This window comes from Callospermophilus lateralis, chromosome 4 (genome assembly GCF_048772815.1).
Source record: "Callospermophilus lateralis isolate mCalLat2 chromosome 4, mCalLat2.hap1, whole genome shotgun sequence".
Taxonomy (NCBI): Eukaryota; Metazoa; Chordata; class Mammalia; order Rodentia; family Sciuridae; genus Callospermophilus; species Callospermophilus lateralis.
Window position 1 is genome coordinate 72,880,278 of NC_135308.1, and position 22,435 is coordinate 72,902,712.

At 40.8% G+C, this 22,435-nt stretch overlaps 1 protein-coding gene and 1 pseudogene across 1 annotated transcript in view; both read right to left on the reverse strand.

Moving 5' to 3' along the window:
• LOC143398304 (antigen WC1.1-like) overlaps positions 1-6,936 on the reverse strand; it is a 67,420-nt pseudogene extending 60,484 nt beyond the window's left edge.
• Positions 6,937-7,198: 262 nt separating this feature from the next.
• The window catches only part of LOC143637776 (antigen WC1.1-like), a 69,260-nt gene continuing 54,023 nt past the window's right edge, over positions 7,199-22,435 (reverse strand). The window contains exons 11-14 of the mRNA XM_077109255.1: positions 9,651-9,743; positions 9,259-9,573; positions 7,906-8,214; positions 7,199-7,275 (exon numbers count right to left, since the gene is read on the reverse strand). Of these exons, the coding sequence (XP_076965370.1) occupies positions 7,199-7,275; positions 7,906-8,214; positions 9,259-9,573; positions 9,651-9,743 (794 nt within the window). The remainder of the gene's footprint in view (positions 7,276-7,905; positions 8,215-9,258; positions 9,574-9,650; positions 9,744-22,435) is intronic.

The following is a 22,435-nucleotide window of genomic DNA, read 5'->3' on the forward strand; positions in this document are numbered from 1 at the left end:
ATACATATATGTATACTATGTTATCTTATTTCCTCAAACACTTTTAATTTTCATTTGTGAAAATTTCCAATACTCTCTCTTCTTGATTTTTGAAATAGGTTTTCTTATTGCTATCTATAGTCACTCTACTGTGCAATGGTGCACAAGAACTTCTGGTCTATCTAAGTAAAACCTATAACTGATTGATCATTCCATATCTAACCCTTACACTTTCCAACCTATGGAAATTGCAATTCCAGTCTAAACTACTAAATTTTTTTGAGGTCAACTCTTTCAGGTTTCACATATAGTGAGATTAGAAGACCCTTGTCCTTCTTTGCCTGACTTATTTCACTTAACCTAATGATTTTCAGGTTTATGCATGCTGCAGCAAATGAAAGGATTTTATTTTGGGGGGGGTGCAAGGAGTATTTCATTATGTAAATGTACTTCACTGCATTCATGTATAAGTTAATGGACACTTAGATTATTTCCCTTTCAACTACTGTCAGTAGTACTGCCATAAACATGAGAGTACAGAGGTCTCTTCAACATCCTGATTTCATTTCCTTTGGATATATACTCAGCAGTGATTACTATATTATATGGTAATTTGGGGGGAGGGAGGTGGTTGTCTGATAATAGCTTTGTATTTTCTTTGTTTATAAAGAACAGCTTTGAAATGTTCTGTATTTTTTGTTTGCAAATTTTTTCTTCAGTTCTATGAAAATCTCATGGCATTCACTTCTGGCCTGCATGTGTCCTGTTGGAAAACTAATTGTCAGGTGAATTAGGACACCCTATGTGTTCTTTGTGTCTTTATTCTTGATTCCTTGAGACTCTTTATCTTTCATCTTTGAAAGCTGTATTATAATATGTAATGACAAGAGCTCAAGGGTCCAGGTCAAATTTGGATGCCCAACTAAACTTTTAATCCCAAGCAGAGACTTAACTCTCTCCAAAGTGTGCTCTCTGGGGCTTTGGGAAGGAGTGAGGAGGGTGATCCTACGGCCACCAATGCTGCAAAGATATGTCACACTCTGAGGCCTCAGCCTGCCAAGGTAACATAGCCCTGTGGAGGGACCAAGGCCCTCAATGCTATGAGCTGCCTATTGCTAAGGTGGACTCATGGCCCAAGACTCCTGCAACCAGCCACAGGCTCTTATTGAGTATGTCCCACAGCACACAGGTCATGCTCTCTCTATGAGCTCTGTCCTACATTTGAGGCCTCTAATTCCTACTGAGTATTGAGTATCATCATAATGTGCCTAGCATTGTGCTCAAAGACAAAATTCTACATCTGTTCTTATGTCCTGCTCCTTAGACAATAGAGTATTGATTTCCTTCTGCCAAGACAGGTTGGAAGAGTGAGGGTGGAGACAGTTTCTTTGATGCCCAACTAAACACAGTTCCAGAGTCTCAGTCTGAGCTGTGGGCTCTCTGAGAAAAAAAAAATGTCAATGGTTATACTGTCATAGGATCAAGGATTATTGGAATCTACTGGGCACCTGCCTAGTTCTGAGTTTCAAGTCTAAGGCCTTGACTTAGATCTTTCCTTTCCCCAAGAAAAATGCATATTTCTTCATGTTGGGCTGCGTGGATTAAGGGAAAGGATAACTCTTATTTTACTCTTTCTTTTGAAGTGTCTTTTCTTTTTATTATCATAAAAGCTGGCAATCACCTGCTTTCTTTTCTTTTCAAACACTTGGTTTATTTTCTCTCATCAAATTGTTTGATGTGTGCAAAACTGCTTACACGGTGTTTTTGTGAGAGATCACAGATCTCTGCTCCTTCCTGCCAATGACATAGAAATTCTGATATCTAAATCTGGAAAGAAAAATTGCAACTTTGCAAAAAATCCATAAATTCTCTTATAATGTCTTTGATCCCTGTGCCCACATGCCCACATACCCACTAACCCAGTACAAAAATATTTCTGACTATACAGCTACAAACACTCAATTCAACTGAGAAAATTAGGGCCTAGGGCCTCATTCTTGGCTGTCCTTTTGAAAAGCACTGCAAACAGAGTGTGTGTGCTAATTTATTTGTAATCCAAAGGGGGAAAAAACCCTTTAAATTAGAGAAACAAAAGTATGAAAATTGACTTTAAGTTAAAATGGTCTACAATATATATATATATATATATATATATATATATATATATATATATATATATATATATATCTTGTGAAGTAAGAGAGTGAGAAGCAAAAGGATGCTATCAGACATTTACAGGACAGGAATAAATGAAGTCTGTCATCCACTGTTACCCCTGAATCCTCAGATTCAAGAAAAGATCTCTTAGTCCTCTCTGGGCAATTCACCTCTTATTCCTCCAGAGATAAGACACTACTTTCTGGAACTTTCCATTCTTTTAGATAGTGAAGAATACACTGACCATACCTGAGCAGATGACTCCTGCATCCCAGGAGTGCCCACAGTTGTTCTTTCCCAAGCCCAGGGCAGGGCAATTCCACAAGTAGTCCTCCTCTCCTGTGCATGCCAGCCTTGTCAGCCAGATGGGTCCAGATCCCTCTCCAAATTGTGCATACAGCAAGGCATTGAAGGCCACTCCACAGCCCAGCTGTCTGCACACCACGTGGGCATCATTCAGGTCCCAGCTTTCACTACAGACAGTGCCCCAGGAATGCTGGTGAAGGATCTCCACTCTGCCTGCACAGCGACTGCCACCATCCACCAGGCGGAGTTGTGGGCTCTCTGAGAGAAAGAATCATGTCAATGGTTGTATTTAAAAGGAGCATGGGAAAGGTTCTCTTGTCATGTGGTACTGCCTTCCCAACCAAGCAGTTGGCAGCATGTACTTTCAGAATTCAGAACTTACTGAGCAAGACATGGAATCACTCATTATAGTAGGCCGCAGGTAAGTCTGAGTTTCTAACATAACCTGAGAAGATTAATTGTGAAAAAAAATAAGAAATGAAATCAAACACAACATAATCAAGTGAGTAGTCTTAGGTAGAAGTTATTATGCAGATCTGGTCAGAGTAAAACTCGCTGTTGGTAGAATTCTGTGTATGAGGTGACAAAACTATTTGAGAAATGCCAAGATTCCTATTTTTAGTAGCTGAAAGTGTCTTTTTCTGATTGATACTTAATTTGATTAGCTGAAAGTGTCTTTTCTGAATGAATGGACCAGTATCCAAATTGGTTTCTTGTGAAGCACATACACGTGACTATCCATGGCCTGAGATTTGGAAGGATGAGAGCACATGGGGTAGGAAATGGGGATGAGATCGTCAGAAGTCTCAGGTGACAGCCATGAATTCAAGGGGGTAAAATGAAATTATCCAGGAAGTAAGATTGGAAGTGAATGGATCATAAGACAAAACATAGCTAATGTAATATATTTCACTATTGATTCTAGGCTTCATATTTCAAATATAGATATTTGCTGGGAGCCATCAGCCAAGTAGGTATGACAATCTCCTTGCCAACTTACTCCCATGCTGTCTAGTGGAAGGACTTCTGAAAGGTGACCTTGCTCAAGGACCAGGGCAGGATCCGTGTTTAGGGTGTTCCCCCTTTAGAATAGGGCAGTTTAGCATAATAGGAGATTAGGGTGTTCCCCCTTTAGAATAGGGCGTATCCTGCTGCTGAGTTCCTCTTGAGTTCTTAGGGTCAGACAGTATATTTTGGGAGACAGAAGCCCATGTGGAGTGGATTTGGGCAGAGTGTGGATTTGGGCAGAGAACGTGGATTCCCCCAGAACGTGTTTGTAGACGGCCGGTGTGAGTTCGGGAATAAAGAATTGCTGTTTGAATCTACAAGCTGTGTGGAGACTCGTGATTTGTGCCCAGCCAGAGACTGCGGCAGATATTAAAATTTAAATTTGTGTTCACGTCAGGTAGATTGGGAAACCTCCCTGAATAGATGATATCAGATATTGGCATTACCCAAATGCCACTAGGAATCATAGAATGTTACTTATTCCCCCAATATATCCAATCTGTGCTTGGATTTCCTGCCAAGAGTTCTTGAGGAGAAGGCAAATAGTAAAATAGAAGTTCACTTTTTGTGACTCTGTGAGTGACAAGAGCCAGAGAACACAGGAGAAACTGTATTTGAGAAGAGAACAAGGAAGAAAACTGGGAACCAATGAAGAAATGATGAGAAATGTTGACAATATGCAGAAGCATTAAGGCAGCCCAGAGAAAAATACAAAGCAATTTTCAACTTCAACTCCAGCTGTCTTACCTGTGGGAGAAACACATTGTTCTTACAAGTTTTAGATCAAATTTGGGTTGTTGTTCTGAGATGGACACCATCCATATAACAAGACAGATTTGGATAAGGAATTTATCACATTGCTCAGCAAGCTCTCAGAGTGCTATAACCAGGGGCCATCTTGAGAAGGATACTATTGTAGGGGCAAAACGTGCTGGAATTATAAAATGGATTCGTTATAATACACTGGTCCTTTGGTCATCCCTCACGGAAACTGGATGGAAGATGTGAGCACTTACAGTCTCAGATAGGAAGACTGACTTCCACAAACACACTGAGTTGGCAGCAGAGAAAGGACTAGAAGCTTCATTGATACGTGGTCCTTCTCTATGTGAAAAGAAGTGATTCCAGTCTCACGTGGCTGCACAGAGAGGCCTGGATTGAAAGCTCAGAGATCAAATCTGATGATTCACCCCATTCCTGTGCCCCATCTCCTGGGTGGAGCTCAGTAGTTCGATTGCTTGCACCACTTTTCACAGGAATTCCAGAGATTCACCATGGCTAGGACACTTGGCTAGACCCCAAGAGCACAAGGTCCCTGGAACAAGTGTGTGCCCACCAGTTGGGTCCACAAATCACTGGCACTTGATTGCTGAGCCACATTCCCAGTCTTATTTTGTATTTTATAGAGAGACAGGATCTCATTGAGTTGCTTAGTGCCTCATCTGGCTGTTGCTGGGGCTGGCTTTGAACTAGCAATTCTCCTGCCTCAGCCTCCTGAGCTGCTAGTATTACAGGTGTTCGCCACCACACCTGCTCCTAGCTCATTTTGATGGAATTCAAAGGATCTACAGTTGGCTTCTTTTTTAGCCTAGGGACACCTGCTGGATTCAAATGTTAAATGACCAGGAAAGAGGTGTCTAAATGACCAGGGAAGAGGTGTCTGTATGCAAGTATTTTGTCTGGGAGGATTTTTGACATTTTTTTTATTTTTTAATGTCTACATTATTATATTTACCTTACTAGTATATATTTAATGCATTTTAAAATTCTTTAAATGAAAATTTCTTTCTCATCTTTTTTATATAAAATGATTTTCTTGTTATTTTTTATTCCTCTTCTTCTCTATGAGTTTCTTCCTTTTTGAATTATTTTTCCTTTTATTAATTTACTTTCTTGTTCATTCTATATTTATTCTTTAGTTGTTATTGATTTTAATTGATTATTACTATATTTTATAGTATTTTTATAGCTGATTTATGTGTCAGTGGTAGCTACTGCTGTTATTCATTTTCTTCTTTTTCAATTATGATCATGATTAAGCTAAGAACCTTGACAGTTTTGGGTATGCTGTGCCACTGAACTGTACTTCTAGCCACAAGAGTGAGGTTGTACTGTAATATTATCATTACCTAGCCCTGCTCAAGCCTTGGTGGGTGTTATGGTTTGAATGTGAGGTGCCCCCCAAAGCTCCTGATAAGACAATGCAAAAGTTTTAGAGGAGACATGATTGGGTTATAAGAGTTAAGACTCTCATAAGTCTTAATCCAATTGGTGAATTGATCTTCTGATGGGATTAAGTCAGAGGTAATACTATTCTTATCTTTGAATCACAGAAGAGACTAGAGAGTTGGGTGTAATGAAGGGGGATGATTATAATGGGATATTATTTCATTTAATCAGGGTAAGAAGAACATGTACAATCATGAGGAGAAAGGAAAACTGAAAAACTAATAAGGGAAAACATTTAGAATCTGCATGACGATAAAATATTTGGAAAAGTTGCATCATGAATATGGGTCATAAGGAGAAGAAGCAACAGTCAGAAAAGTGAATAATGCCATCAAGATCCCAAGCTGAACAGTTAGTGATGGTCAAAAGTGTGGCTATAGATGGAGATGGGTGTGAGGGAGCATTTCAAAGGAAGAACTTCAGGTCTGGAGAGGCCCAGGATGCTATCTCAGTTGTGTTCAAGGATGCTGGCAGCACCAGGAACAGGAGACAGAGGAGCCTGGTGAGCCTGGTACTGCAGCCTTCCTGGATGAAGGGGAGTGACCAGGCTGGAGAGTGACACCAACAGAAGTGGTGGCCATTGTCACCTCATGGGGCAAATTTAATGTTTCTGGACGTGGATCAAAAGGAAAGAAATTGTTGAAAATGAAAAGGTGATGCAAAAATATTCTCTGATTTGGCCAGAAAAAGACTGCATGTTTAAAAGGAAATGCACAGCCTCCTACTAATAAGGAAATCATTGTTTCTAGAGGATACCAGGTTTTTATCAGAGCATGAGTCTGAATTACACATTATACATTACAGTTCTTTTTTTAATATTTACTTTTTAGTTGTAGTTGGACACAATACCTTTATTTTATTAACTTATTTTTATGTGGTGCTGAAGATTGAACCCAGGGCCTTGTGTGTGCTAGGCAAGTGCTCTACCACTGAGCCACAACCCCAGCTCTTGATTATAGTTCATAAGAAGTTAGAAGATATTGGGCTTCAATTTCATTCAGGCCCCATTAATGTTTCCTGAGAGAGGGAGGAAGTGGGCACCTTAGTTTGCAGTAGTGTATGTCTCAGAGGAACAGTATCAACCAAGACCACTGGCACTGTAAGGAGATCAATTCAAGAAGAAAATGAGGGGAGACCAGGCCCCTCATCTCATAGCACTTACTCATGATGTGCCAGAGAAGAAGACTAAGAAACAGCTTTTCAACAAGATTGTTATTGGGTCATGTGTGGGAGACATGTTGAGCTCTTCTTACCCATGCAGGTATTTAGGCATTGCTCTTCCCCATCCTCCTCCTGCTCTGCTCAGGATGAGACTGCATCAGTAACTGAAGGTCACCATGCTCCTTTTACCTCAGTAATTACACTGAAAAAATGCTCTACTTTCTTCCTGCATTGCACTTCTACTCCTCCTTTCTTTCTCAACCTAAATGTGGTTTATCTCTTCCTCAATGCACATATTTGTACAGCACCTACCATGCCTTCGTGACACTAAAATTCATGCATGGTGTGCGTCATCAGGCTAGAGTGAAAACTCCATGAGAGCAGCGATGGTAATTTCTTCATATGTCTGTTTTCCTGCCTGAATTAAGTCTCTACCTACAAATCACCCAATTACTTATCATCAACAAACTAATCTGAGAGGTTGTCTGACTGCTGTAGTTGATTCCAGAATAAACAGCCCATTGTATTGAATTCCCCAAGTTGCCACTCACTTAATTGAAAGTGTGAGGAAGATGACATGCTTACTCCAAACCTCATTTTCCTCATCTGAAATAAATGATCACCATAATGCCTACCAAGACTTTAATGTGATGATTAAGTTTCATTATCTGTGGTGATAGTGGGGAACGAAGTGATAGCTCATAGCAAATAATGTATATTACTAAGGTTCAATCATTCACCGTCTCACTAAGGAAATACAGAGTAATTAATACAATGTAAGACTGCATTAGCTAATTGCTAAGAATGTTCATCAGAGTGTAACTTTATGCTCCCATATGTTAAGTTCGCTATCTGGTACTTTTCACATAAATCGCTATCATTGCTGGTTTTCTCACATCTGCCTTGAAACAAGATTGCAAGAGATGGGTCAAGTAATCTCTAACCAGTATTCATTTTGTAGACTTATTTCAACTCATCCATTATTTTTAAATATATGAACCTTTCCTGATAAAAACCTATAGGTATAGGACAAACAAATAGAAGTGGACAGTAGGTCACCTGTACATGTGATATGAGTTTCCTCCTTTGGTGAGCAAGATTGATGTTTCCAGGGGTCAGAAGGACACTGCCAGAGAGATGTGTCAGTTTTTCGACAGCGAATTCCATCCACCCAGCGGGGTCTAGAACCTTCCCTGGAAGGAACCAAGAAATCCAGAGTCCCAGTATCCCCACAGCCAAGCTGTCTGCAGATCACAGACAAGGTCACAGGTTCCATGGGGCTGTGGCAGATGCTGCCCCAGGTGTTGTTGTAGAAAACCTCCAGCCACCCAGCACACTCCTGGTCTTCGCTCACCAGCCTGAGAGCTAGGAAGTCTAAAAGCAAGAGGAGGAAAACAGGGGTCAAGGAGTATTCAACTCTTACTGCTGTTTTTTTCTTTATTCCTAAGTAGTGAGTGTTCACTGCTGACTCTGCTGAAGAAATGTCCACTAGGTGGAAGACTGGAAGTTTTGTCCCTTTAACTTCTTTTGCTAACTTGTACCTCTCTTTCTGTTTCTACAACAATGTAATATAAGCAAATGAACAGCCAGGAACAGTGACCTGGGGGCTCCGTGGAAAAGAAACTTTATTTACTACCTGACAAACCATCTGACAGATCCTAGAAAAGGAGGCTGGACAGAGCAGTGGCAGAATAGTGAAGATCCAAATATATCCACTCCCTGATCTTGGGAGTGTGTGAATATTTTACCTCATTGCCAAAGTGCTTTTAAGACACAATTAATAAAAGATCCTTTTGTGGATTATTCTGGATCAGCCTGGATTAAAAGCTGAGTGCAATCTAATCATATCCCCAGAACTCTATCATCAAAAGCAGATAATTCTTTCTGCCCCTCACCATAGGGAGATGTGAATATGAAAAAATGATCAGAGGATTGTACTGTTGTCGTTTTGAAGAAAAAAGAAGCCATGAGACAAGGAATTCAGCCAAATTCTAGAAGCTTTAAAATAAAGGAAATGAGTCTTCCCAGAGCTTCAGCTGTTACAACCTGCTCACATCTTGTTTATAGCTCACATAGTCCTTGTTAAAAATTCTAATCTACACACCATATGATGACATATATGTGTTGTTTTGAGTCACTCAGTCTATAGTAACTTGTTGCAGCAGAAATAGAAATCTAATTCAGTGGATCAGAATGTTGCACCCACAGGTCACAGAAGAGTGATGACTGCTTTTAATGGGCACTGGAGAGAATGACAGTGACAGGAGACAGTGCTGAGAAGGAAGAAGCAGAAGCTCAGTTGCTGTAGCAGAAAACAGAAGCACCTTATGTTCTCTTTTGGAAGGTCAAGAATTATCCTTCCCCTCTGCCCTGTCCCATCCTGCACACCCTCCCAGACTTCCCAGCCTGTGCACAGACCTGAGCAGATGACCCCAGCATCCTTCTTGTGACTGCAGTTGTGCTGCCCCCCGCTCTGGGAAGGGCACTGCCACACATAGGCCTCCTCTCCTGTGCAGTCCAGCTCATCCAGCCAGATGGGCCCTGATCCCTCTCCAAAGTGAGCAGAGGTGGTGGCCTCCAGGGCCACTCCACAGCCCAGCTGTCTGCACACCACGTGGGCATCACTCAGGTCCCAGCTGTCATCACAGATGGAGCCCCAGGAGCCCTGCTGCAGGATCTCCACTCTCCCTGCACAGCGACTGCCCCCATCCACCAGGCGGAGCTGTCTGCTGTCTGAGGAGAGACAGGGTCATGTCAGTGGTCATTCACACAGGGAATGGGAAGGTTCTGGTGCTGGGGGCCTTGCTCACCTGAGCAGTTGTCAGTGTGGCCCTCTGAGGCTGCAGAGCCTGCTGGGTCAGACCAGGAGTCATTGCACTGGGGCAGCAGCTGGGTCTGGTTTCCTACCAAAGGGGTTAGAAAGCAGGAGATGGAATTAAACTTGACAATCATCCAGTGATGGAATCTGAAAGCTGTAGTCCACAATAAGTAATTTCCTATCTTCTATTCAAGGATTCTGCTACTGCTTCTAACACATACTTTTCTCTTAATTAAATGAAGTGTAAGTCTGCTACACTCCCAGGAATGACATTAGCAAAGTATGAATACAGAAGTGCTGTGGAAATATTTCATAGTTCCCAGGGAAGCAAGACTTAGGAGTCAAGTTCATAGAAAAGTAAAAACTAGAATCAGCGATTTTTCCCTGGAGGCATTTGAGCATTCAGAGGTAGTAGGTGGGACTCTGAAAATCTCAGCATGTTTGCCATTTTTTTCTGGAGTACACAAGTAAAATTTAGGTTGGACCAAAGAGGAAGAATCATATTAAACAACTGGAAACTTGTATCATATTTTATAAAAGAATTTTTCTCATAGATATGGTTCCCAGTATCTCACCACTTCAATTCTTTTTGAATAAGGTGATCTACCTTAAATAAAGTGAACTGAAGAAGTTAAATAAAATCTTTTCTAAAGTTTTTGTAGGATTGATATTTTTTGAAATACAATGTTTGTCAAAAGAAAAGAAAAACAAACAACCACATGTATTAAAGAGTTTATGAATAAAATGAAATGAACAAAGGAGAGAGCCCAGTGGCCCGCCAGCGTGGCAATCACATCACTCCATTTGGAGTAGGAGCAGAGCAGAGCCGCCGCCTGAGCCTGCAAGGTAGACAGACTTGTGACCCACCGGCGGAACAGGCCCAGCGGTCTACTGGTGTGGTAGACACGTCACACAAATTGGAGGAGGGGCAGAGCAGAGCTGCCTCCCGAGTCCGCAAGGTAGGCAGACCCGCGTCCGACCGGCGGATCAGGCCCAGGGGCCTGCTGGTGTGGTAGACACGTCACCCGTCATCCCAGTTGGAGTAGGGGCAGAGCAGAGCCTTCTCCCGCGGTCGGAGCAGGCCCAGCGGCCCTACAGCGTCGTAGTCACGTCAACCCAATTGGAGCAGGGACAGAGCAGAGCCGCCACCCGCGCCCAGAACAGGTCCAGCGACCTGCCGGCGTAGTAGTCAAGACACCCTAATTGGAGTAGGGGCAAAGCAGATCCTCCACCCGAGCCCGCAAGGTAGGCAGGCCTGTGACAGACTGGCGGAACAGGCCCAGCGGCCTGCCGGCGTGGTAGACACGTCACACCACTTGGGGGAGGGGCAGAGCAGAGCAGAGCCGCTCCCCGAGCCCGCATCAGGCCCAGCAGCCTGCTGGCGTGGCAGCCACATCACCCCATTTGGAGTAGGGGCAGAGCAGAGCCGCCGCCCGAGCCTGCAAGGTAGACAGACTTGCAACCGACCGACGGAACAGGCCCAGCGGTCTACTGGTGTGGTAGACACGTCACACCAATTGGAGGAGGGGCAGAGCAGAGCCACCTCCTGAGCCCGCATGGTAAGCAGACCTGTGACCTACCGGCGGATCAGGCCCAGTGGCCTGCTGGTGTGGTAGACACGCCACCCATCACCCCAATTGGAGTAGGGGCAGAGCAGAGCCTTCTCCCGCGGTCGGAGCAGGCCCAGCGGCCCGACAGCGTCGTAGTCACGTCAACCCAATTTGAGCAGGGACAGAGCAGAGCCGCCACCCGCGCCCAGAACAGGTCCAGCGACCTGCCGGCGTAGTAGTCACGACACCTCAATTGGAGTAGGGGCAGAGCAGATCCTCCACCCGAGCCCGCATGATAGGCAGGCCTGTGACAGACTGGCGGAACAGGCCCAGCGGCCTACCGGCATGGTAGACACGTCACACCAGTTGGGGGAGGGGCAGAGCAGAGCCGCAGCCCGCGCCCAGAACAGGCCCAGCGACCTGCCGGCGTGGTAGTCAGGAAACCCAATTGGAGAAGGGGCAGAGCAGAGCCGCCGCCCGCACCTGCAAGGTAGTCAGATCCATGACTAACTGGCAGAGCAGGCCCAGGGGTTCACGGACGTGGTAGACACGTCACACCAATTGGAGGAAGGGCAGAGCAGAGCCGCTGCCCGCGCCTCCAAGGTAGGCAGACCTGCGACCAACCGGCAGAACAGTCCCAGCGGCCCGCCAGCGTGGTAGACAGATCACCCCAATAGGAGGAGGAGCAGAGCTGCCGCCCGCCCCTGCAAGGGAGACTTTTCAACTATACAAGAGCAATATAAATATATAGGGGGAAAATTTCAAAAACACAACAGTTTCACTAAGCAGAAAGAAACACGAGCAATATGAAAAGACAAGGAAAGAAAGGACCACAAGCAATGCAGGTCAACTCAACTTTAGAAGAGGTAATAGCTGCAGCAGATGGAATGTCAGATAAAGAATTCAGGATATACATGCTGCAGATGATCTGGAGTCTCAAGGAAGACATTAGACAGCAAAATCAGACAATGAAAGATCACTTCGACCACTTTGACAATGTATTACATAAACAAATCCAAGAAGCAAAAGATCAACTATACAGGGAGATAGAGGTAATAAAAAACAAACAAACAGAAATCCTAGAAATACAGGAAGCAATAAACCAACTTAAAAACTCAATTGAGAATACTACCAGCAGAGTAGAACACTTAGAAGATAGAACATCAGACAATGAAGACAAAGTATTTCAACTTGAAAAGAACATAGACAGCTCAGCAAAACTGTTAAGAAACCATGAGCAGAACATCCAAGAAATATGGGATAATATAAAGAGACCAAACTTAAGAGTCATTGGGATACAGGAAGGTATAGAGGTCCAAACCAAAGGAATGAGCCACCTATTCAATGAAATAATATGAGAAAACTTCCCAGACTTGAAGAATGAGACAGAATCCCAAATCCTAGAAGCATACAGGACGCCGAATGTGCAAAATCATAAGAGATCCACACCTAGACACATTATAATGAAGATGCCCAACATACAGAATAAGGAGAGAATTTTAAAAGCTACAAGAGAAAGGAAGCAGATTACATTTAGGGGAAAACCAATCAGGATAACAGCTGATCTTTCAACACAGACTCTGAAAGCTAGAAGATCCTGGAATAACATATTTCAAACACTGAAAGAAAATGGGTTCCAACCAAGAATCATGTATCCAGCGAAATTATGCTTCAGGATGGAAGATGAAATTAAAACCTTCAACGATAAACAAAAGTTAAAAGAATTTGCAGCTAGAAAACCATGTCTTCAAAACATCCTCAGCAAAACATTACAGGAAGAGGAAATGGAAAATAACAATGAAAACCAACAGTGGGAGGTAGGACAGTAAAGGGGGGAAAATAATCAAATAGGAAAACAAACCATGTTTAGTAACATAAGTAAACAAATATGGCTGGAAGAACAACCCATATCTCAATAATAACCCTAAATGTTAATGGCTTAAACTCACCAATCAAGAGACACAGGCTAATAGAATGGATCACAAAACAAGACCCAACAATATGCTGCCTACAGGAGAAGCATTTGATAGGAAAAGACATACATAGACTGAAGGTGAAAGGTTGGGAAAAATCATATCACTCATATGGACTTTGGAAACAAGCAGGAGTGTCCATACTCATATCAAATAAAATAGATTTCAAGCCAAAGTTAATCAAAAGGGATAAAGAGGGACACTACATACTGCTCAAGGGAACCATACACCAACAAGACATAACTATCATAAATATATATGCCCCAAACAATGGTGCAGCTATGTTCATCAAACAAACTCTTCTCAAGTTTAAGAGTCTAATAGACCAACATACAATAATCATGGGAGACTTCAACACACCTCTCTCATCACTAGACAGATCTTCCTAACAAAAGTTGAATAAGGAAACTATAGAACTCAATAACACAATTAATAACCTAGACTTAATTGATATATATAGAATATACCACCCAACATCAAGCAGTTACACTTTTTTCTCAGCAGCACATGGATCCTTCTCAAAAATAGATCATATATTATGTCACAGGGCAACTCTTAGACAATATAAAGGAGTGGAGATAATACCATGCATCTTATCTGATCATAATGGAATGAAACTGAAAATCAATGATAAAAGAAGGAAGGAAAAAACATGCATCATTTGGAGAATGAACAATTGGTTACTAAATGATCAATGGGTTATAGAAGACATCAAGGAGGAAATTAAAAAATTCTTAGAGATAAATGAAAGCACAGACACAACATATCGGAATCTATGGGACACATTAAAAGCAGTTCTAAGAGGAAAATTCATTGCTTGGAGTTCATTCCTTAAAAAAAGAAAAAACCAACAAATAAATGATCTCATACTCCATCTCAAAATCCTAGAAAAAGAAGAGCAAAACAACAGCAAAAGAAGTAGAAGGCAAGAAATTATTAAAATCAGAGCTGAAATTAATGAAATCAAAACAAAAGAAACAATTGAAAAGATTGACAAAACTAAAAGTTGGTTCTTTGAAAAAATAAATAAAATCCACAGACCCTTAGCCATGCTAACGAAGAGAAGAAGAGAGAGAAATCAAATTACTAGCATACGGGATGAAAAAGGCAATATCACAACAGACACTTCAGAAATACAGAAGATAATCAGAAACTATTTTGAATCCTTATACTCCAATAAAATAGAAGATAGTGAAGGCATCGATAAATTTCTTAAGTCATATGACCTGCCCAGATTAAGGCAGGAGGATATAGACAACCTAAACAGACCAATATCAATTGAGGAAATAGAAGAAACCATCAAAAGACTACCAACTAAGAAAAGCCCAGGACCGGATGGGTATACAGCAGAGTTTGACAAAACCTTTAAAGAGGAACTAATCCCAATACTTTTCAAGCTATTTCAGGAAATAGAAAAAGAGGGAGAACTTCCAAATTCATTCTACGAGGCCAACATCACCCTGATTCCTAAACCAGACAAAGACACTTCAAAGAAAGAAAACTACACACCAATATCTCTAATGAACCTAGATGCAAAAATCCTCAATAAAATTCTGGCAATTCAGATTCAAAAACATATCAAAAAAATTGTGCACCATGATCAAGTAGGATTCATCCCTGGGATGCAAGGCTGGTTCAATATACGGAAATCAATTAATGTTATTCACCACATCAATAGACTTAAAAATAAGAACCATATGATCATCTCGATAGATGCAGAAAAAGCATTCGACAAAGTACAGCATCCCTTTATGTTCAAAACGCTAGAAAAACTAGGGATAACAGGAACTTACCTCAACATTGTAAAAGCAATCTATGCTAAGCCTCAGGCTAGCATCATTCTGAATGGAGAAAAATTGAAGGCATTCCCTCTAAAATCTGGAACAAGACAGGGATGCCCTCTCTCACCACTTCTGTTCAACATAGTTCTCGAAACACTGGCAAGAGCAATTAGACAGACGAAAGAAATTAAAGGCATAAAAATAGGAAAAGAAGAACTTAAATTATCACTATTTGCAGATGACATGATTCTATACCTAGCAGACCCAAAAGGGTCTACAAAGAAACCATTAGAGCTAATAAATGAATTCAGCAAAGTGGCTGGATATAAAATCAACACGTATAAATCAAAGGCATTCCTGTATATCAGCGACAAATCCTCTGAAATGGAAATGAGGACAACCACTCCATTCACAATATCCCCCCAAAAAATAAAATACTTAGGAATCAACCTAACAAAAGAGGTGAAAGACTTATACAATGAAAACTACAGAACCGTAAAGAGAGAAATAGAAGAAGATCTTAGAAGATGGAATAATATACCCTGTTTATGGATAGGCAGAACTAACATCATCAAAATGACGATATTACCAAAAGTTCTCTATAGGTTTAATGCAATGCCAATCAAAATCCCAATGGCATTTCTTATAGAAATAGAGAAAGCAATCATGAAATTCATATGGAAAAATAAAAGACCCAGAATAGCAAAAACAATTCTAAGCAGGAAGGGTGAATCAGGCGGTATAGCGATACCAGACTTCAAACTATACTACAGAGCAATAGTAACAAAAACAGCATGGTACTGGTACCAAAACAGGCGGGTGGACCAATGGTACAGAATAGAGGACACAGAAACCAATCCACAAAATTACAACTATCTTGTATTTGATAAAGGGGCTAAAAGCATGCAATGGAGGAAGGATAGCATCTTCAACAAATGGTGCTGGGAAAACTGGAAATCCATATGCAACAAAATGAAACTGAATCCCTTTCTCTCGCCATGCACAAAAGTTAACTCAAAATGGATCAAGGAGCTTGATATCAAATCAGAGACACGGCATCTGATAGAAGAAAAAGTCGGCTATGATCTACATACTGTGGGGTTGGGCTCCAAATTCCTCAATAGGACACCCATAGCACAACAGTTAATAACTAGAATCAACAAATGGGACTTACTCAAACTAAAAAGTTTTTTCTCAGCAAAAGAAACAATAAGAGAGGTGAATAGGGAGCCTACATCCTGGGAACAAATCTTTACTCCTCACACTTCAGATAGAGCCCTAATATCCAGAGTATACAAAGAACTCAAAAAATTAGACAACAAGATAAAAAATAACCCAATCAACAAATGGGCCAAAGACATGAACAGACACTTCTCAGAGGAGGACATACAATCAATCAACAAGTACATGAAAAAATGCTCACCATCCCTAGCAGTCAGAGAAATGCAAATCAAAACCACCCTAAGATACCATCTCACTCCAGTAAGATTGGCAGCCATTATGAAGTCAAACAACAACAAGTGCTGGCGAGGATGTGGGGAAAAGGGTATACTTGTTCATTGTTGGTGGGAATGCAAATTGGTGCAGCCAATCTGGAAAGCAGTATGGAGATTTCTTGGAAAGCTGGGAATGGAACCACCATTTGACCCAGCTATTCCCCTTCTCGGTCTATTCCCTAAAGACCTAAATAGAGCATGCTACAGGGACACTGCTACATCAATGTTCATAGCAGCACAATTCACAATAGCAAGACTGTGGATCCAACCTAGATGCCCTTCAATAGATGAATGGATAAAAAAATGTGGCATTTATACACAATGGAGTATTACTCTGCATTAAGAAATGACAAAATCATAGAATTTGGAGGGAAATGGATGGCATTAGAGCAGATTATGCTAAGTGAAGCCAGCCAATCCCTAAAAAACAAATGCCAAATGTCTTCTTTGATATAAGGAGAGTAACTAAGAACAGAGTAGGGACGAAGAGCATGAGAAGAAGATTAACATTAAACAGGGACGAGAGGTGGGAGGGAAAGGGAGGGAGAAGGGAAATTGCATGGAAATGGAAGGAGACCCTCAGGGTTATACAAAATTACATACAAGAGGTAGCGAGGGGAAAGGGAAAAATAATACAAGGGGGGGATATGAACTGCAGTAGAGTGGGTAGAGAGAGAAGAGGGGAGGGGAGGGGAGGGGAGGGGGATAGTAAAGGATAGGAAAGGCAGCAGAATACAACAGACCCTAGTATGGCAATATATAAATCAATGGAAGTGTAACTGATGTGATTCTGCAATTTGTATACGGGGTAAAAATGGGAGTTCATAACCCACTTGAATCAAAGTGTGAAATATGATATATCAAGAACTATGTAATGTTTTGAACAACCAACAATAAAAAAAAATTTAAAAAAAAAGAACAATGGGATAGTAGTAAAAGAACAGAAGAGTAAGCAAAAGAATGTCCAAAGGCAACACTTTGGACAAAGTCAGTGTCCAAAAATACAAATTTTTTTGTCATTAATTTCCTATTAAATGTGGCTGCTCAAATTCCTCGTCATGTTACCTTTGGCATCCTTCTCCCAGCCAAGGAAATGACTTTGCTTGGATTTTAGCTAAGGAATTCTGGGCCAAATTTGAAAACCCTGAAGTATAATGGAGGCCTTGTTAGGGATGGGAGCAAGCGAGTAATCAAATTCTTATTTAGCCCCTTTCTGCTAGAATTCTTTATTTAGAGACAACCTGCCAAGCTTGGTCATTGAAGAGGCAAGGACAAACTTACTTTGTTCTGTTTTTAAACAGTCTCTCCTCCCAACCATTCTGGTTTTGACATCTGTATGGCCCCACCATTCCTTCCTACAGACACAACAGGCAGGTGGCTGTGTGGTGTGGCCCTGAGTCAGAATCTATTTGCTGCCATCCACCTGCTTACTAGCACAAGGGAGAGGCAGGTGGCTCACCAGAAGGCATAGGCTCTTTTATCCTGACTGATATGAACAAGATTGTGGCTCCTTTTGATTTGCAGCTGAAGTGAGAACAGACCTTTGCTTTTTTTTTTTTGTAGAGTAATAAAAATACTGTTGGCCTACTGTATGCACAGATTCTGTATTCACAGATTGAACCAACTTCAGACCAAAAAATTGTGTCTATATAGTAATTATTCCCCAAACAATACAGTAGAGGTTTTGACTTGGCATTTACATTGTGTTTGATATTTTTAATAAACCTAGAGATGATTCAAAGTATACCAGAGGATATGTGCAAGTTACATGTAAATTCATGCCATATACCTAAGGGACTTGAATACATCTGTAGATTTTGGTATCCAGGAGGGTCCTAGAACTGATCCCTCTCAGATTTCAAGGAAAGACTATAATTTATTTAAAAAGCACCTTGTTGTCCTAGAATACCAGCCTTATAGGTGTAGGATCCTCAAGGCCCATCACACTCCTGAACCACAAGGGCAATTGCATGTGGCCAGAGTTCATCCTTGCTTGTACCACTGGCCAGAAAATCTGCAGTTCAGACTTATAATCTGAGATCACCTGAGCTAAACCCACACCAGTGCTCACATGCCAACCCAGCTGAGGACTCACCTTCACCCACTTAACTTGATAGCCAGTCTAGAATAGGCACATGCTGCTTTAGAATTTCTAATCTAGATATGGATTAAGTGCTGAGGAGCTCCAGCCCCAAAAGAACAGACCTAGAGTGTATCTCACTAACTTGCTAATGCTCCAGTTCTGTCTCATTTTAGGGGCTGGGATAGGAAGCAAATGAGATTCATGTGTGGCTCTTGACCAGTAGTTCAGGGAGGAACATCTCTCATCTTGGTTGTATTCAAACTGATTGCTCTCTCTAGTTTGGATCAGAGACTGGGGCAATGGAAGGCAAGCAGCAGAGCTTCTTCCTGTTGAGATATATGCTTCAAAACATTGAAATCCTTGTCCCTCCCAAGTAATATCAGTCTCACCAGGTAACAGAGTAAAAATAGCAATGAAAAGCTGAGGCATTTCCAAGTTTTTATTTTATATCAGTTTCTTCCAGAATGACACTCTCCGGGAGGGTGGAGAGAAATGAGGTGTCAGTCAGTTTCCCATCTCTATAACAAATACCTGAGATAGCAACTTATAAGGAGAAAAAGATTATGTTGGCTCACAGTCATGTTTCAGTCCATTGGCCCCATTGTTTTGGGCAAGGAGCACACCATGGCAGACATGCAATAGAGCAAAACTGCCTACATTGTAGCTGTAAAGTGAAAGGAAGAGGAAGGGACTAGGATCCCACAATCCCCTTCAAGGACACGTTCACAACTGAAGATCTCCCACTAGGCCTCACCATCTTCCAATAGCACCAATCTGAGGACATGTCCTTTACCACATGGGCTTTTCATGGACTTTCCAACTCCAAACTATAGCAACTATAATTCCTAAACAAACTTTCTGTTGCACCAGGTCCAAAGGTGTTAGGGTAGAAATACACAGATCATGCAGAGGAGTGAGCGCTAGTCACCTGTTTAGGTGTGACATGATTAAATCTAACAGCAGTGGTCCAAGGGGATCCATAAATAGTTAATAATTCAAGGGCCCCCAACCATGAATTTTTCTACAAATATTCTCAATTTGCTTGCTTTATAAAAAGACTAGCAAAGATGTCCCAGTGATAGTAAGCACCTAATCTCTTCACAGGGAAGTTTGATGCAGCCAGTTTGAAATGCATAAAAGTTGCAACTCACATTTCATCTATCTTACCAATGAAGAAAAAAAAAAAAACAAAGGAGAAAAAAGAGAAAACATTCAGAGAGCAGTATTGGTGAATTACCCTATAGGTAATTCAAATAGGCATGAATAAATAAATGACAATATGGGCATATTGTTAGAGAAATGATAACAAAAATCAAATAAATGATTGAGAGTCAATATAATTTAAAAGAACCAATAAAAAAGTAAGTAGCTAAAAATAAGAAACCAGAGAATGAGTCTAACAACACTGTAGGTTAATACAAAATGGAAAATGTAAGTGGGAAAATACAGAGTAAAGAACAGAAAGACAAATGCATAGGGAATATAATAGGATACTAAGTGCAATGGTGAGAGAAACTACCGTTCTAAATACTCTACAAGTTTTGGGTATTAAAGCCATAATTGATCACACAAAAGTACAAATTAGAAAATAAACAAAGTGAGATATTTAACACAATATTAGTTTTTTTTAAATATCCACAAAATCTGTGTCAAGGTCCATTGACCTGTACAGTCCATTCCTCCTGCCCTCCAATCTGGGCTGACAGTGGTGAGTTGTCTATAACAACAGAATGTGGTGAAGCCAGCACAGTTTCACTTGAGAACCTTGCTATGAAAGTCCTGCCTCCTCCTCTTGACTTAGTAGGATGTTTGTTTAATGGGAAATCTACTATGTAGAAACTAGTATGTGGGAGAGAGCATTTGCAGGTTCTGTCAGCAGCCCCAGTTGAACTTCAAGCTACTAGCCATGTGAATGAACTGGTTTGGATTCCCAGCTTGGTCAAGTCTACAATGACCTGAGCTGCAGATGAGATCCAAGTGTAACCTCATGAGAGACCACAAGAGGCAACTGCCAAGAGTCCTTGCTAAATTTATGAATCTGGAAACTATGGGCAAAATAAAAAATATTTTATTTGTGTTGCTATTTGGGGGAATGGGGGTGGGAATGATGCATTAAAAAGCAATAGCAACCAGGACAAATACATTTACTGTGAAACAGCAATCATATGTTTCCATGTTTATTGTGCACTATTCACAATAGCTACCATATGGAATCAGTTGCACAATGAAAGAGAAATTCATAAAGAAAATGTGATGTTAATGCAACCATAAAAAAGAATGGAGTTCTACTTTTTGTATCAAATGGATGAAATTGTAGGACATCATGTTAAGTTCATTTACCCAGACACAGAAAGACATGTATAGAAGAAGAGAGAGTTAATTTATGGAATTTGGCAATGACATTGTGGTTATCTAAAAAAAATCTTGAAAATATTGGAAGGTTAAAGGAACATATCATCATATCCACCTAATCTTAATAATCACTCAAAAATATTTTATATATTCAGGGATAAATATGGCAGAAGGAGGCGAGAATATAGAAAAATATTAGGAATATTGAGGAATTTCAGTCAGAGTTATCTGGGAATTTTATCTTATCCTTGAAGCTTATTCAGAATTCTCAAATTATCCAAAAAGTAAAAATAAATGATAGAGAAAAAAGGAAAACAAAACCACAAAAAAACAAATGTGAAAACTAATTGTTATGGTTTAGATACTGGGTGTCCTCAAAAGCTCATGCGTGAGACAATGTAAGAAAGTTTAAAAGTGAGATGTATGTTACGAGAGCCTTAAACTAATCAGCACATTAATCCTCTGATAGAATTAACTGGGAGGTAATTGTAGGCAGATAGGGTGTGGCTTGCATGAGGTAGGTGCCTGGATGAGTATTTTTGGGTTTATATGTTGTCCTTGTTGAGCAGAGCTCTCCCTATTTCTGCTTCTTGTTGGCCATCTGCTGACCTGCTTTTTCTTGCTACACTCTTCCACCATGATATTCTGCCTTACCTTGAGGCCAAAGGAATACAGTAGGCTATCTAAGGACTGAGACCTCTGAAACTGTGAACATCAATATAAACTTTACTTCCTAAAATTGTTCTTGTCAGACCTTTTGTCACAGCAGCTAAAAGCTATCTAAAACATTGGCAGAGTTAATTACTAGGACATTTCATTAAAAGAAACACTAATAGCATCAAAAACATAAGAAACCAAGAGTGTACCTAGTAAAAATTCTCTATAATTGCTAAGAGAAATTAGAGACATACATTGTAAGACAAGTAGCTCCATTTTGATGTTTAGGTCAAATCCAAACTCAATTTAATATCACCATGATTTATTGTATTAGATGTATCAACAAAGTGAAATCAAACCCCTATCTCTCACCATGCACAAAGCTCAACTCAACATGGATCAAAGACTTAGGAATACAACCAGAGACCCTGCTTCTAATAGAAGAAAGAGTAGTCCCTAATCTCCATCATGTGGGATTAGGCCCCAACTTCCTTAATAAGATATAAAGAGAGCAACCAAGATCAGAACAGGGAAGAAGAGCATGAGGAAAAGATTAACATTTAACAGAGACGAGTGGGGTGGGAGAGAGGGAGAGAGAAGGGAAACTGTATGGAAATGGAAGGAGACCCTCATTGTTACATAAAACTACATATAAGAGTTTGTGAGGGGAAAGGGAAAAAAAGGGGAGAGAATTAAACCACAGCATATGGGGTAGAGAGGGAAGAGGAGAGGGAAGGGGAGGGAGGATAGTAGGGGATAGGAAAGGTAGCAGAATACAACAGTCATTAATATGGTATTATGTAAAAATGTGGATGTGTAACCCATGTGATTCTGCAACTTGTATTTGGGGTAAAAATGGGAGTTGATAACCCACTTGAATCAAAT